Here is a 17,099-nt window from a genome sequence, read left to right as displayed (position 1 = left end):
TGTGGTTTGTTTTTTTTTTAATCCAGTAGTGGCTGATGTAAGAATATATATCTATTTCTAAAAATCTGTAGCCACAGTTTGATACTTTGTTTTGTTGAGGCCATGATCTTTTGATAAAAATTAGATTAGTTTAAAATAGCATTGGCAGTTAGAAGAAAAGGAATTAATAGAATTTTTATCTATCTGCCTGCTATTTTACCTTATGTAGTCTTGTTTGCTTTTCATCCCTGAACCTCAGGCTTATCTCAGTACCAGTGAGTCAATAAACTGCAGTAGTCTCAAGTATCTGTACGTGTTATTCAGCTTAACCTCTAACAAGCGGGCTTATATACCAGTAAGAGGAAGGACATGCGTTAGTTGGGAGAAGGGAAAGACTTATGTATTGATGGTAAGTAGAGCTTAGTTTGGAGGTTGAAACTGATGGGAATTGTTGACTTAAGATAGGTACATGGACGAAGTGTTCAGGTATGGTTGATGCTGGTAGCAGTGCCTCCATCGTTATTGTATAATCCAAAATATATTAAACATTATCAGTTTGTACAGTCAAATAGGGCTTCTGCTTAAGACAGTTCAGGGTCCTTATTTGGTGTAGTTGCATCACATAAATGAGTGAACTAGAGGAGGAGAATGGGCAAGGTGAGAGTCTGACTGTGGCTATTTCTATCTGTAATCAGTTACAGTCACAGTTTTTACCGGCTTGCCTGTTATCAGCAGCAAGAAAGCTTTCTTCTAGGTAGCATTACTAAACAAGTAGCAGAGAAGTTCAACTTGAAGCAGATTATTCAGTTTGATACTGAAGCAGTGGTGGGGAAAAAAATCTCTCGTAACGGAGTTGGAGGAAGGAGTGGCTGTGTTTGATTCATTGGGTGATGGGATAGTTCTGAGGCAGAAGCGATGCTCTTCTTCATGAGTGTAACATTTTGCTCAATTCAATATGCTTATTCATTAATATACGTGTTTAGGACATCGATTATTTCATATTGGAAAAAATCACCAAGTCTTTGAGAGGAGACATTTTGCTTCTAGAAGCCTTGTATTCTAGACAGTGGGCTTTGTTTGGGATTGCTCAGTCAATCTTAACTATTGAATAAAACTTAATTAGCCTTTATGACATAATCAATGGTAATAGCTTAAGTCTTTTCTGAAATGCAGTTATGTCATTTATTCCCACCCCTCATCTTACAATTACCTTCCAGGATAGAGGTCTTGCCACATACAAAGAAGTGTTAAGACAGCATAGAAGAGTGACTTAGAGATGTGTCTTATGGTTGTGGTGCTTGTGGGAGTGGTGCTTACATAATGGATGGCCTAACTTTTTGTAGCAGTAGGACTTTTCTCTTTAGGTTCCAGGGTATTCTATCTGTATGGCAGACAGATGGTGCATGTCTCTTCCTAGCTTGCTTTTCTCCCTTGTGTTTATTGTCCTTACACATTCGGTAACAGTTTCAACTGAATAATGTCATTAATTAATTGAAACATATAAAGACCCTTTATATATGTACTTCAACAAGGATTTTGAAAACAATACATGTTTTGGAAATGTAAGCTGCCCTGCTTAAGAAGCGTGGCCTACATGACTCACTTACCAGGGCTGAGCCTGTTGTGGAGGTTCTGTTCACGAAGTCTATTTCTTGGGATGTGACAAAGTAATCAGTGTATTTTAATTCCTTCTAGCATGAGTGTTTTTCCATTGGAGTTAGGTACATCAGTCACGAGTATGATGAATGTTTGGAAGAATACATCAACTCATTGACCCTTATGTCTGTCTGTGTCTAAGCCATCTGTAGTTCTTACTGAAGGAGTTGCTAAGAATTTTGGCAAAACAAGTTAGCTTACAGTGATGTTTCACCTCTGCTGTGAGCGGGAGAGTAGAACTTACAAAGCAGGGGAACTGATTGCTCCGTGTTGATGCATCAGGTAGCTGGCAGCTTCAGAGCAGCGTTGTGCCTCTGCAGTGCTTGGTTCTGGTTGCTCACTGACCCCTGCCCCTGAGAGCAGGCTGCCAGCCACCAGTGTAGAAAAAGGCTAATCTCATTGGATTTCACTTCTCAGTTATGAATGAACTGTAGTAATTTGTATTCTCCCATTTAAAAAGAACATTGAAGTGGAATTGGAGTGAAATGCGTTAATTTTGGATCTATTTCTTCTATTCTTTCTCAGACCCTGAAGTGTTTTTGGGAGTAAAGCATTCTCCTTTCTCCTCAGTTTCACCTTTAGTTCTCTTGTCCTGAAGCTGCTCCTGAGCTTCTAGACCTTCCCTGCCCTTAACCTCAATAGTCATTTGTGTAAGACTGCTGAAAATCAGCACAGAATTACCCCAGCAAAGTTCTTCCTTTAATTGAAACTTGATTTTTTTTTTTCTATTCAAGTTCTAAAGGTTATATGATAATGCAAATCTTGGTGTGGACTTTTTTTATTGGTCTTTTTAATTAATTAATGCTTAATTTCTATTTTCCTATTATGCAAAGCACAGGTGGGCAGAATAATACAAAGCAAACATTTCTGGGCAGATACCAATTAGCATCCCTCTTCTTCCCCTTCCCTTGAGGTGTCTGATGTTCAAGGTCAATAGCATTAGTGACAGAGTGAACTGTGTGTGTGGCTCTGAGGGATGTGAATGGAGTTCTTTGATTCTGTAAGTATTCTAGTAGCTTTCTCCTACAAAAGCAGAGGAGCATTTTTGTTTCCTTTACTCTGGTAAGATCTTATGACCTCTAACCATACTAAATGTTAAGAAACAGTATTCTAAATAACAGTAATGCTTATTTCTAAGGACTGCAAGGGATGCAGTCTTTAGAAATATCTTTTTGCTATATTGATTGGCGATATTGTTCAATGTTAGAAAGAAAAGTAACAGTCTCTTGTTCTCTTTTCATCTTTTATGTTATTATCCTCTATTTATATTCCTTGACTTAGTGTGTTCTGACCAATTGGAATTGAAATTCAGCTCAACAGCAGCTTGAGTAACTAATTTGGTGTTTCCCAGAATGAACTTTCCATATGGTTGGAACATCAGCGTACCTTAGGGTGGTGGAGGAAGAATAGAAAAGAACTTAGTTCAGAGCTCCTTAAAGTCTGGGAAAGGAATCATAGAACCTTAAACACATAAAAAAAAAAAAAAAAAAAAAAAAAAGGCAGAACACCATTAAATGTCTTGTAATTTCTTACCATGCTTTAGTGACAGAACTCTCAAAGAACCAGCTGTCAGGAATGCTGGTATGAATCGCCATGCAGCTTGGGCATTGCAAAGGGAGATGCCAAAAATTCATGGATGCCTTCGTGAAGCATTGGTATTTGATTCAAGAGCAGAGGTGCTTTAGGCTAAAGACGGGGAGGAAAGAAAGCTTGGAGGATATTCCTAGTGGATAAATCTTATTGTAGAAACCTTGAAGTTTACAGAAAATGCCTTTTTCAGCAAAACTGAAGCTAATCTTCGGGTAAATAACACTAAAGAACATGCAATGCCTTTAAATACTCAGAAGTTCAGTCTTTCTACCATCAATACTTTTAATTGTATTCTCTTCTAGTTTAGTCCATGTGGCTTGAATGATTTTCTTAGGATTCATAGTTTTTTCATTCCTCAGACAATCCAGGCTTTATCCCGCTCAGTGCAGGTGTTTGCTGGCCAGATCTTCTGCTAGTTTCTATCACTCTGTTTGGCTCTCATGAGTTCCCTCAAACCTGGAAACTGACTACACTACCCATCCTGCAATATTCCAAAGTAGTTCCTAAGGAAGCTTCATTCTTTCTACTGTGAGAGCCTCCCTGTTGTTTTTTTTTTTTCCTGACATGTCGTTCAGCACCTGCCTACTTTAATAAAAGCAATTCATACATAGTATGTATTTTTAATGTTACTTTTAAGTAAAACAGTCCTTAAGCTATACGTTTAGCATTGCTAAACGTGGTCAGAAGATCTGTATTCTTTGTGTATCCTGAATATGTGTCGATATAGAAGTTGATGTATTAAAACAAGTACACAGAGGTTGTTCCTGTAAGCCGTGCACAATGTATGCAGTTGAAATATTCACAAAGAAAAATTCACAAAGAAAACTATGTGATGTATCTAGACCCAGGGAATAATTAAAGTGCAATACAATCTTTTTCAGACAATTATTTTTTGGTTCAGAGGGCATCGTAGTTGTAGTGGAAAGCCCTGAGATGTTAGGAGCAGGTATCTTGAAAGCATATCTTGAACGCGTTTCACAGCATTTTGAATATCTGGTCTTGTGTGCCTGTTTTCAACTGGACTCTGCTTTTATAAGCGTGGTGCAGAAAACAGGATGTAACTGTTATTTAAGGTGATAGATTCTGCCTGCCTCAAGACATCCATTTGCTGCTTTCTATTTGCCTTTCAGTTGAGAACTGAAAGGGTCTATTTCATTCATTTTCCATGCAGCCTGTGCACTGGTTAACAGTTCTGGTTTTTGTTTTTCCTCAGCTCTAGTGTAGTGGTGTGGCTGAGGAGGCTTTTCACTAGAAGAGATATTTCATCCATGGAAACCTTAATTACTTTCATCTTTCTATCTGTATTGTTTTCATGGGTAGAAATCTGCTTTTATTTTCTAGGAAAAAAAGAATGAAGGCCCCTGGAAGTTATCTTGCCGCATTCTTGGTGCTTGAGATACATAGATGGATTTGGATAAACTGTTGTTTCAGGTCAGCTGTCACTGAGCCAAGCAAGTGAATTAAGCAGTCTCTTAATTTTTAGGCTTTCTGGAGAAGTAATAGGAGTGTAAGGTCGGGCTTGGCATATGTAGTTACTAAACTTTTGACTTCGGCAACATCCATATTATGGTGGTAGAAATGCAATTAATGCTGCTGAGCTTGGCTGTAGTTGTTCTGTCAGACTGCCCAAACCAAGTATCAAACAGAACTGACTGATCTGTAATTGGTGTTTGCCATATGTGAACACTACTGAACATAATGTTTCAGGGTGAGTAAGGAAGCTTGTGTACTGTAGCAGCTGCCAGCTTCTTGTAGGCTGCAGAAAGGTGCTGCTTCTGTTATCTGAGAGTAATGAGGAGATGTTGAGAAGGGTTTCTAACACCATCCTTCCCTTCGAGCTTGTTTGTCTCTAGCATCATGGAAGAACTTGTTCGTGCTGGAATGGAAGTTGCTCAAATAAAAGCATTTTAGGTTAGACACTTGATGATCTCTTTATTTTAGTCTACTTAAAATTTGCAGGATGAGCAAAAGCTACATTGAAAACTGTTGGCATAGTGGTAGTTCTGTGGGATTGTTTGTCTGTCACCAGCCTGCTGGCTGCATTTCATCCTGCAGCTCCTTATTCCACGCTGTTATGACAGTGGAGGTTTGGTCCCACAAGTAACTGTTTGGAACTTCAGACTGCTATTAGCTTTCTGGCATGGGCTATAGGGACAGCAATATTCTTAAGTTGTCAAAGATGAAAATGTACGTAGATTGCTCTGAAAGTAATGCCTTCTAATTATATATGTGAAAACTACATCAGATACAAAGAACACAATAGCACTATTTGATAGAACAAATTCTCAGTCACAGAACTCTATTTTTCTACGTGTTCCCTGTCATTCTCTGTGAATTTTTGCTAGTGATGAACAAGAGCCTGCATGCCTCACTCATAAGGATCTCCACCAGCGGAGGTGACCCACTATTGCCACTGGTGAAATGCACCGTCTGCTGCCTCACTGCTCACATTCACTGCTTGGTCTCCATAAATGTTCAGCCAGTGTCAATGAATGTCACTGAATGCTGTTTCTACTGCATTTTTTGCAGTTCAGTGACACACCTGTGCTTTGTTCTCACTTCCATGTCAGACCCTATTTTGTCAGACTGCCTCTCTGCTGCCATCTGTCACACAACAACAACATGGAGTGGAATGTTGGTGGGAAGGTTCAACCTCTACTCCCATACCACCAACATCTGTCTCTGATGTCGTGAGCCAACATAATGAAGTAGTAGATATTACTTTCAGAGTAGCCCTTATATAAACTTTGTTTGCCACTTGCGTGTGAGATTCATTCTACAATGCGTAGGGTGGAGTCTCAGATGGAAAACCAAACTTTGCAGAGACGATTATATATAGGAAACTCTTCTTGAGGCTCTTGAAACAGAGATGTAGGTGTTGTGTTTGCTAGTTGAAGCTCATGTCAGAGGATCTTGCCTTGAGAAAGATAATCTTATATGGAAAGTGCTAAGGAAAGTAAAAATGAATATCCTTTCTTATTGCCAGAATCTTAAATATCCTTGAAAATAGGGATGTAGCACCTTTTCAATTGGTTCAAAGGGTTTGTAGATCTTAATTCCTTTTCCCTGGATTATTATGTATGCCTAGGCTCTTCATTATTAGTTTAACTCCCAATTAGACTTGTGGGAACTAGATAAAGCATTTCCCAGGGCAAAATGTGTAAGACTTGTTTGTTCAAATGTTAATTTAAGAAAAAATCCATAGATTGCTCAAATCTAAAAGTATGTTGAGTTTTTTAAGATACATAGGAACACAGTGCAGATTATAATGAACCTGAGTTTCGTGGAATGCAGGAAAAAAAAACTTGCAGGTACCGTGCTGCTTGTGAATGGAATCTTTAGTAGTAATGTATGTTGAAATTGAGGAAATTTGGGAGGGAACTTGGAAAAAAACTTCTAGATTTTTGGGAGAAAGTAACATCTGCCAGAGTGTGCTGTTAAGTTTTATTTTGGTGGCATTTGTACTTCAACCAAACAAATGAGATCAATAGTAGAAAATGTGACAGTAGTTACAGCTATGTAGATAATAAAACATAGGCATGTATTTGTTGTAGGCAGTACTTAATTTAATTATCTGAGGTGTTTGAAGCAATCAGTACACTTTTCTTGAAGATATTTTCTCTTTTCCCAATTAAGGATAAATGAGCAACACCCTTCTGAGAGAACTGAACAGTGTTTGAGTTTAATTTGCTGCAGTTGTTGGAGGATTAAAGTAATCTCATTAACTGGCCTCATTTAAATTTTATGGTCACCTGAGAGATGGTAGACAGACGTCAAAAGGGATTTATCGATACAGCATGAAAGCAGCTTTCTAGTTTAACTTTCTTGATTTTTGAAGACTCCTTTACAAGAATTGAGCTTTTTTTTTTTTTGTACAGTTGGGGTATCTTTTGATGGCTCTGTGTTATGTTGCTTGCTGTAAGTCAGCGCTTCATAATGTTAAGGATAATGTTGCGCATGGTGTTATTTTAAGTAACTATAATGTACTTTATTGGCATATATGTGGCATTAAGTGTCTTGGAGGTTGATGTTTGATTTTGATATTTCATTTTGATAAGGTACGCAGGTACACTGTAGGCAGGTTTCTTTTTTATAGGTACGGACACATGAGATGCTTTAAGTGCCTTTTCTTACCATGAAATGGTGATCATTGTGTCACCTCAGGAGCGGTGATGTACTTTGTGAATGACTCCGTATATTTTCTTTAAGTGTATAGAAAACAGATTGAAGTTGGCTAGGTCATTCTAAGGTACAGTCTGCAGAGTGTCTCTCAGACCAGCTTCCACAGTTGCACAGAACAGCAGAATTTTATCATGTGCTACATGCTGTGTTGAGCACATATAGAAATATATGGTGTTTTACTAGCTCATAGATTTGTTATGGGATGCTTAAATTCAGTATAAAATTAAACTGTTGCTAAGAATGAGACTTGTATGTTTGTGTACAACTCAGCGTGGGTTATGTCTTCAGTGTGTGAGAATTCACTTAATGTTTGAAGACTGGGGATTTGTGTTTCTATCATAGAATATCAGAGAATGGCCTGGGTTGCAAAGGACCACAGTGACCATCTAGTTTCAACCCCTCTTGCTATGTGCAGGGTCGCCAGCCACCGGACCAGGCTGCCCAGAGCCACATCCAGCCTGGCCTTGAATGCCTCCAGGGATGGGGCATCCACAGCCTCCTTGGGCAACTTGTTACAGTGTGTCACCATCCTCTGTGTGAAAAACTTCCTCCTAATATCTAAACCTCCCCTGTCTTAGTTTAAAACCATCCCCCTTGTCCTATCACTATTCACTCCAATGCGTATATGAGTGTCTTCTAAATGGCTGTATGCTACCTGTTGCAGGATGCGGATCCTGATGTTTTCATTGCATTAGGAGCCCTGAAGAAGCTGTGGTTTCTGAGTATGTTTCTTTTAATATCTTTTTAGTTAGACCTACTTTCAGAAGCACAGCTCTGGGGCATCCTATTCATTTACAGTATCCTGGGGGTGCTTCACTTTGCTTGATTTTAATGCCACTTTGATTTTATCTGATGTGTTTCTTAGTGAGGTCTTGCAGCTTGGGGAGTGAGTCCCTTTGAGCTCATGCTTTCTGTGGTTACATAGGGTATTTCCTGTCCCTCAAATATAGTGGTACTTGCTGTGTGTTGTTTATCAGCGTGTTTGCTGTGGTTTAAGAACTTTGGTGTTTTTCAGTCCTGCCAGTGGTTTGTGAAAAGTCAAACACAGATAATAGTTTCAGGGAATAGGGTAAGAACTAACAAAATTCTGTGTTGGTAACCTTGTAAGACCAGTGGGTGGAACTGACTGATAAATAAAATCAGGATAGCAAAAGCAACATATTCTTTCATAGCTGTCTTCTACAATAGAAACCTCATTTTGCTAATACAATGTTTAATGCAAGAGTGAACTACGTGTTAATATACAGCATCAAAACTTGGAGACTTTACCTGTCCTCACTGTCTAAGTAGGCTTTAATAATAATATTTAGGCAAATTCTTTGTATTGTATTGCTGTGCAGAAGGTTGATACAGATAGAGTAACCTGCACAAATAGTAGAATGAATGTGTTTAAGTGTGGAAGTATTAAAACAAGATGGAACTCTCAAGGCAAGAATTGTTGAGGCAAAGATACTAGGCTTTTATTTTATGAAGCTGTATTGAGTAGACCAAAATGACATTGTCCTAATCCTCATTTTTGGTGAAGATGGTAGTGGAATATTTCCAAGGGGCTAGGGGGCAAAAGTCACAGATATAAGGAAAAGAATAAATGCTATAAATATCTTTATCTCAGGACATGGGGGTAGGTTTAAGTGTTCATGCATCTCTGCACAGAAGTCAAGTTCATTTGTGCCGAGAAATATTTAATCATTTTTAAGAAACGTGTTAACTTGAATACTGCATGCAGTTGCTATCCTGTAAGTCAGATTTTGTATGGGAACAAAAAGGCAACCAAAATCGGTGATGGTTTCCATATGAAGATGAAAAATGCGTATGGATCTTTATCCTGAATGGGAATATGGAAAAAGAAAATGCTGGGAGGAAGATGGATGATCAGTGATCATTTTTTCTTATCTTGTAACATAGAAGTTGGGGAATCAAAATGATCAGACACTTGATTATCATCAAATAAAAGCAAAGATTTGTATCAGAGTGAATTTCTGGAATTCATGGAGCTCTGAGACTCTATAGAACCAGAAATCCAATTGTATCTGAAGTATTTTGACAAAATCGGTGGAGAGAGAAGTCACTGTTAAATGGAGGGCTATAAATGCAGCTTCATGCTTGGGAAATTCTGGCATAAACAGAATTCAGAAGAATATACTGGGGACGGGTCCCAGTGGGAATGAGGAGAAACATACAGAGAACATTTGCTAGAATGCAGCTTTTGCCTCCCTGTCATGCCCAGGTGACAAAGATAATGTTTTTTTCTGGTTTTTGCTGATGGTTCGGGGTGCAAATATCTTTTTTCAGTAGAAACATTTTTCTTCAGAAGATCATCTTCAGAGCTCTGTTCTTGGGGTCACATTGAGCGTGTGGATGTAGTAAACACAGATGCAAATGCATGTGAAATTATATTGTTTTGTGTTATTGCTGATGGTCTAATACATTCTTTCTTTTTCTTAGATTCACGCACCCTCTGAGGACCAATGTACCCAAAAGCTCATGGAAGAAAAAAGTCAAATCAGGACATCCTTGGTTTCCAGGCTACCAAAATATGGAACGAAAACTTTAGGAAGCGTCTTACAACCGACGTCAAATGGGACAGCTGTTAATTTAGCAGGGAATAATGGTGGCAAAAATTTCAGCAAGCACAATGGCACTGTTAACATGTCTTCCTTCTCTTTCAATTGGAGAAAATCAAATAAATATCAGCTTCATGATCAAAATGAGAGAGAGACTAACTCTAAACATAATTGTAATGACAAATTAATTGATTCTGAGAAGTATTCTCAGTCTCAAGGAGCATTGAGTAATGATATGCTCAGGGTGGGTTTGAATAATACTGCTTCAATTGGGTCAAAAACAGCAAAGCAAAACAATATGTTTGTATCGTCTACTGAGGAATCAAACCCAAAGTCTTTGCCTGGACTGTCTAGTTCAGCAAAATTCGCCAAAGGTGCCCTGTCAGGAAGGACCTCATATTCTGGACTCAGTGCTCCAAAATCACACTTAAATGGATTTTATGGTAATCGGGCAATGGTAGGTTTGCAGAGACCTAGGGCAAATTCTAATGCCTCAAGGACAAGTTCAGGAGAAAGCCTTGTACACTCTACAGACAATAGCAAGTCTTCTTCCTGTGAAAAAATGGTAAGATCACAAAGTTTTTCACATTCCATTCAGAATGCTTTCCTTCCCGCTGCATCGTTAACCAGGTCACATTCCTTTAATAAAGCTGTGGATCTTACAAGGCCTTATCATAGTCAAAATCTAGCTGCTAGGACATCTCAGAGGTCAACTCTGTGGTCAAGAAATGCAAGACAGTTGGATGTACCCAATGGAAATGAATCTGTGAAGTATGGATTTACAAGGCCATACTCTAGTATATCATCTCCTTGCACAAAGAAGTCCTCGCTGTCGAATGGATCTGGGTCAGCTCCTTCTTTTGGATACAGATTAAGTCGGCCTTCTCTGTTGAAGCCTACTGGCCAGCGGTTTGCTGGAAATATTATTGTGGATGGTGGCAAAAGTACAACTTCTGACACGTATATATTGGAGAACTCTGAAATATCAACAAATATAAATAGAACAATTGAGAAAAATAGCATTGTAGAGAGTAATGCTCAAAGAACAGAATCTGTTGAAGGCCTTCGTGAAAGCATGGGAAAACATGGATCAAATGTCATGTGCATGAGCGATGATGGAGATGAAATATCTATATCTTCTTTGTCGTCCTCTGAAAAAAACGACTTGAGTGAAGACTTCAGTGATGATTTCATAGATTTAGAAGATCCAAATAAAACAATACAAGCACAGCAGAAGGAGAGCTGCATTCAAGAGTTAGAGCACGGGAGCATAACATCAGTAGAGCCGTTTGCTTCTCTCAAGGAAAGTGGAGGATCTTGCTGTAATGCTGATGACTGGCTTGATATAAATGTGTCTGGTAAATACTTCGTTGCACTTGATTTTAAATTTTTGGTACTAAAATGAAGATTCTGTAATTGTTATTGTTACTTTATATGTTTAACCATTCTGTTTTTTTTTTTTTATAACAAAACTATACTAGTCTATCTATTTTCTCACAGTGCATTTTCTGCATAATAGTCATCTTCTTAAAGCATGATTTTTTTTTTAAGAGCTCTTTTTCTTTGGAATAAATTTTTAGTAGTAACGTAATTTTAAGTAGTAACGGTAGTTAGTAATTAGTACTCTCATGGTAAGGTAGTGGAATTCCTCTTAGCCTTATTTTGACATATATTTATTTTGGATTTGTGGTCTCTGCATTTTTCTCCTCTCTATAGGGAGAAACTGTAGAAGCTGTAACTGTTTTAAGTAGTGGGAGTAAGTGCAGGGTGTGTTATTAATTAATTTTTAAAATTGGAGTGTTACTGGTTTTCATTTAGTGGCATGCTGTATTAACTCCTAAAGGCAATAAAAAAAGAGAAGGTGCTTTAAAGTCTGTGTTTTCACATCCCTGATGGACTTTTGTGGTATAAACCTATGTTGAAAGACTTCATAGTTGAAAGTTTAGACTTATCTTTTGAACCCACTTTATTAAAATCTTTGTTAAAAAGATACAGAATTCTAAAAGATAAATTTTCTTGAGGGATAGATTACTGCATTGTAAAACGTTAGCAAAGATGTAGGTTGAAAGGGTTCTTAGTTGTAACTCCCAGTCCAGCCTGAATTTTTTACTTCCTAGGGTGAGTGGTGTTAATACTATAGAATGCTTTTGTTTAGAATTTGTTAGAATATGATTTGGAAACATTAAAACATGAATAATGCATGCATTTATTTATTTATCTTGGAATATTTGATTGTTTTTTGATTTTTTTTTTTTGTTGTTGTTGGCTGTTTTTGTTTTCTTTAAGCAATGGATGACAACAGTGAAAGCACAAAGCACACTGCCGAGAGCGCGATTTCTCCAGATATGAATTACAGAGCTGGGTCCTCTTTTGAGCTTTCTCCATCTGATAGCTCTGATGGCACATATATGTGGGATGAAGAGGGACTGGAACCTATTGGAAGTGTCCATCCATGTGGAAGTTACGAGTCATCTGAAATGAACAGCATAGTATGTATTTGTGTATAGCCTGAATATTTGTAGTTTTCTATTAAGTCTCTTGCTGAACTATATTTAAAAAATAGAATTAATGTTATTTCTTCTTACTTGATAACTGTTTCTTCTTTCCCCCGTAGTTGACAGATTTCTGAAACTGTTCTGTTAAGGAATTCCTGATTCTAGACAGATGGCCTTGAAACAGACTGTTTACATACATGTCTTCCTCATTCCCAAGTTGTAACAAAATAGATCAATCCTCATGCATTTTCGTGGTAGCACTCACCATTTACAGAAGGAATTTCTTTATTCTTGTAATGCTAAATATCCTTTACCAGTCTTGAAATGTAAGAGTGAAAAAGCAAGATAATAGCAAATATCTGTCTTCCGTTGCCTTGTTTCTAGGCTGTATCTGAACATGATCCTTTTGAACACAAATTTATTTTCATTTGTCAGTTTGTTCTTACATAGTATCTTTGAAGTAGGTACCTGGCTGTATTTCGTCAGGTGGGCTGGACTATTTGTATGTCTGGAATACATAAGAGGAACAACTGTTTTTTTTTTTTTTTTCCTAAACATTGCTGATCTGAATCAAACATCCATCCATCTAGAGTGGATGGAGAATAGTAGCACTCCTCCAGCTGAAGTAAGCTAGCCAACCTCTGGATCCTGGCAGCTTTGATGAAAATATTGTTTGTTCTTCATCCCTTTTTCACAGAAACAATATTCATATTTACTTATCTGAGTTGTTTAATTAAGACTGTTCAGATTTTATTAACATTACACTAATATTTTGAAACTTCTAACAATATCCATGTATAATTGATTGGTTTTTCATGCTTCTGAAGTTTTAGGAGTGTTAGGTATTATGTCACCTGTGCCAGTATCAGCACTGTGGAAGCACTGTGGTACTAATTCAGGCTTTGATTTCTTATTTTACTGGGGTTGGCTATGCTAGCCCTCAAGTCTGAACAGCATAGAATTGGCCTGTAACTAGGGCGTGCTATCTAATTATATTGTTAGGTAGAACTACATACAAATTTCTGGTGTATTTTCAGCCCCTTATGGTAGGGTTTATTTTCTGTCTTAAATTATGGTCCTGGGATGTGGTGCATAAAGAAAGTTTAGAAATAGTTACTAACTTCTCTTGGTAATTACGACTGGCTTGAAAAAGCACTGAGATTTTCCTAGCGTGAACTTTGTAGCTTATGGACATTTACAGGAAAAAGTTTAGTGTAAAAACAAATGCCCATCTCCCTGACACACACATGAATGCACCTGGAGAAGTTCTTGAACTTTCTTCTTGGTGAATTTTAAATACAGATATTTGTGATACACGCAGTGGAATTTATATAACAATTAAGTTATAATTCCCACTTGCTTTTGGATTATGGAATTTGTTTGGTGGTCTGCATATATTAATTCAGGCAAACGTATGAACTGATGGTCAGTCATAGATGGTCTGTTGGGTTAATAGAAGCTGTTGTAAGTCTCGTACAGCTGAGATACATTAGATGCTTTTGATATTTTTTCAATATTTTATTGAAGGATAATCTTATTTGATTTAAAATGGATTATGAAACAGTAATTGAAATCTGGCTTGAAAGAGACAGATGGATTTTAACTGCTTTGCTTAAAATTTATTTGCTCTTGGTGTGAAATCCACATCTCAGTAGAATGAATCTGTTTTGTCACTTACTGATGTGACTAGAGTTTCAGCCACAGAGTCTAAGATGGTTGTTTTTTTCTTTTTTTAAATATCTCATGTTTGTGGGAGTTTTTTGTTTTGCTTTCCCTTTGTGATTGAATCTTTGTTATAGAATGTTCCTTTCCTGGGTTTCAGAATTAGTTTGAGAGTGTGCAGAATGGTTTATGACCCTAGGGGCATGGCTAGTCTGGGAAATATGCTTTTTAAACTTGCATATTTCTTACAGAAAATAAGCTTGCAGGAATAACACTGTGTAATATTCAACCTGTGGTACTCACTGTTTTCTTACAGTTATCTTAGTTGCAAGTAATTGAGCATTGCTTTATGTTTTTTAATAATTCACTTCTCTACATGACGTGGATAATCTTTTAAATTGACTTTTCTTTTTCTGTTGTACATTCTCTCCAGTGGGTTAATGCCAAATCCGTAGTTCTTGTTCTGTGGGAAGGTGGACTTGTAACAAAGTAATCCAAAATTTCCAGCTCTAATAGAAATACAACTGCAAGTAAGATTAAGATAATGTACAGCTATGGAATAAAAAGATTTTTTGGATAAATGTAAGGATTCCTTATAAAGTAGTATTTTGTTGTCTTTGATAAGGTGTCACCCCTTAAACTTTACCATGTGAGATAAACATCACTTACCCAGTGTTTGTTTCTTTTTTTTTTTAATTGAGCTCTATGATACTATTATAAAGTGCTAAATATATTTTGTAAACAGTACAAATTTTCAGTGCTCATTCCAAATGTGTAAAAATTGAGTCTTCATACTGCGCTGGCAGCACTGTGTAACATCCATTGCAAATGTTTTCAACACAAAGTCTTTCTGAACTAAAAGAAGTGTTTGTAGATTTGAACACAATTTAAGTAGTGTAATGAAAATGAGACGTGGTTACATCAGGGAACTTTTCATCAGAAACAATTGCTGATTTAATGAGGTGTTCAGTACAGAGTATTCAGAAGGTCCCGTGCTTCATTTTTCTTCTTCAAGAGGTTTTAGTGAAATGAAGTTTCCTCCATGTAGACACTACTTTTTACCAACAACTTCTTCAAAAAGAAGAGATGTGAAATGAGAGTCCTTCAGGTGCAAGCTACTTACGAGAATCACACTTAAAAAGCAGGTTCTGTCTAATGAGCTAATTTAAACTGGATTTCTTTCTGCATTTCATGCTGCAAGTGAAGTGTCTAAGACTTTTAGAAGCTGAAGGTAAAATTAAAGAAATGTATATTTGAATATAAGGTCTACACTTCCATATGAAAGAATATATATAATTTTATTACTGAAACAAGAACTGTTAAATGTATTTAGATTTTGATGGTATCTTTATGTAAGCCATTACTGAAATCCCCGGATTTCCAAAATCTGAGGCTTCTCCCCCTCCCCCCGTTCCTCTATTTGCTTTTCTCTTTGCAGTTTAGTGTTAAAATGCCCCGTTACTAGGGGTGTTGCAGTCAGGAGCTAACTTGCATGCCACTTGGCTTTTGCCACCCTTCCACCCCTATGAGGGATAGAATCAGCTGAATGTTTCTGTCTGCTGATGGGTTGTCTACTTGCAGTTAGTATATAAAATATCTCTATCTGCAAGTGGAGAAATTCCAGCTGCTGATCTACCAAGCTTTGTGACCTTGAGTGAGTCTCGCGGAGCTCTGGGTCTCACTTGTCTATCTTTAGAATGATGAGTAAATTAAGAATGAGTAATGGCACTTTGTGTAGTAATCAGTATATTTAATGTTATTGATGTATTTGTACCTCATGCTCAAAGTTAGGTTAATCAAGGGGAGGGATTTGTTATGATTTATTCCCAGTGCATCACAGCTGAAGGTGAAGTGCTTATATTCCAGTTCCACATTGGCATCTCATACTGTATTCCAGGCTCTTATAGAAATGAAACCGAGGACTCTTTTGAATTGTACTTTCTAACTCGGTATTCTAACTTCATATTCTTGATAGAATTGCTTTCAGTTTTCCCATATTACAAATACAGAAATCTCTGGCGTTTGTTTTTCGTATCCTCAACCTCAACAATTCTGACTCCCCTCTCCCTCCCCCTAAAAATTCCCCCTTTCAGGTATGCTTAAAAATCTATATTTGGAGAAGAACTCAACCCTGTAAAATTGTCAGTAATATTAATTTTCTTACAGAACTAAGTGTGTGCAGTTGTTTCAGCACGTTCTGCTAGCAGTGCTGTTAGACCATTTATTCTTTCAGGAGACTTTGGTGGCTGTCAGTTTTTCTGATCGTGGCATAGATGAATGTCATGGAAGCAGAGGCTGTGACTTCAGAGGTTCTGCATCAGAGTGAAAAATAGCCACTGTCTGCACTCCCACCACCGTGTGGCCTCCAGATTTAGAGCTTAATGATTACAGCAATGGGAGGCTGTAAGAAACCGCATTACTTAATGAGATGGCATTTCTGTCTGTGTCTTGTGTGATGTAGGTGTCCCTGCTGCCAAATATTATTAAGAGGCTATATGAATATGTTACAGCACACAAACATCTTGTGTTGCTTTGAGAGGCATAACATTTTATGAACAAGCTTTTATGGTAAATTGCTGTTTTTTCCTTTGGGATAGCTGAGCATATATGCCTTTGAGAGCTGTATGATTCAGAACTGACATGGTAAATATTCTCCCACTGTTTTGGTTGGTAAAAATGAAGGCAGGCAACCTCGCTTGAGCTTCCATATTTCATTTGTGGTGGCTGCTAATTTCTGTGATGGAGAGTGTGAGCAGCAGATGTATTGAGTGCAATATGATAAATACTGGTAGAAATTAACACTTGCTTTATTTCACGAGCTTAAAGTGAGGTTTCCAATATGACTTTGTAACTGTGTGTACAATGTTGTATTTAATGTGAGTTTAGAGTGATTCCTTTCATTGGTCTTCTTTATTCTACCAAGTAGCTTCACTTTTTTTTTTTTTTTTTTTTCAGTAACAGAAGAACTTCA

The 17,099-nt window shown here is 37.4% G+C and overlaps 1 protein-coding gene across 3 annotated transcripts in view; it reads left to right on the top strand.

Annotated features, from left to right (window-relative positions):
* The window catches only part of CCSER2 (coiled-coil serine rich protein 2), a 70,995-nt gene that overhangs the window by 4,692 nt on the left and 49,204 nt on the right, over window positions 1-17,099 (top strand). For all 3 annotated transcript variants that reach the window (XM_085229031.1, XM_085229032.1, XM_085229033.1), the window contains exons 2-3: window positions 9,853-11,329; window positions 12,258-12,460. In XM_085229031.1, coding sequence (XP_085085157.1) covers window positions 9,892-11,329; window positions 12,258-12,460 — 1,641 coding nt within the window. In that variant the 5' untranslated portion in view covers window positions 9,853-9,891. The remainder of the gene's footprint in view (window positions 1-9,852; window positions 11,330-12,257; window positions 12,461-17,099) is intronic.

This window comes from Meleagris gallopavo, chromosome 8, assembly GCF_905368555.1.
Source record: "Meleagris gallopavo chromosome 8, MGAL_WU_HG_1.1, whole genome shotgun sequence".
In the NCBI taxonomy this organism is placed as follows: domain Eukaryota; kingdom Metazoa; phylum Chordata; class Aves; order Galliformes; family Phasianidae; genus Meleagris; species Meleagris gallopavo.
Note: the sequence above shows the minus strand (reverse complement) of the source record. Positions and strands in the feature narration are given on the sequence as shown.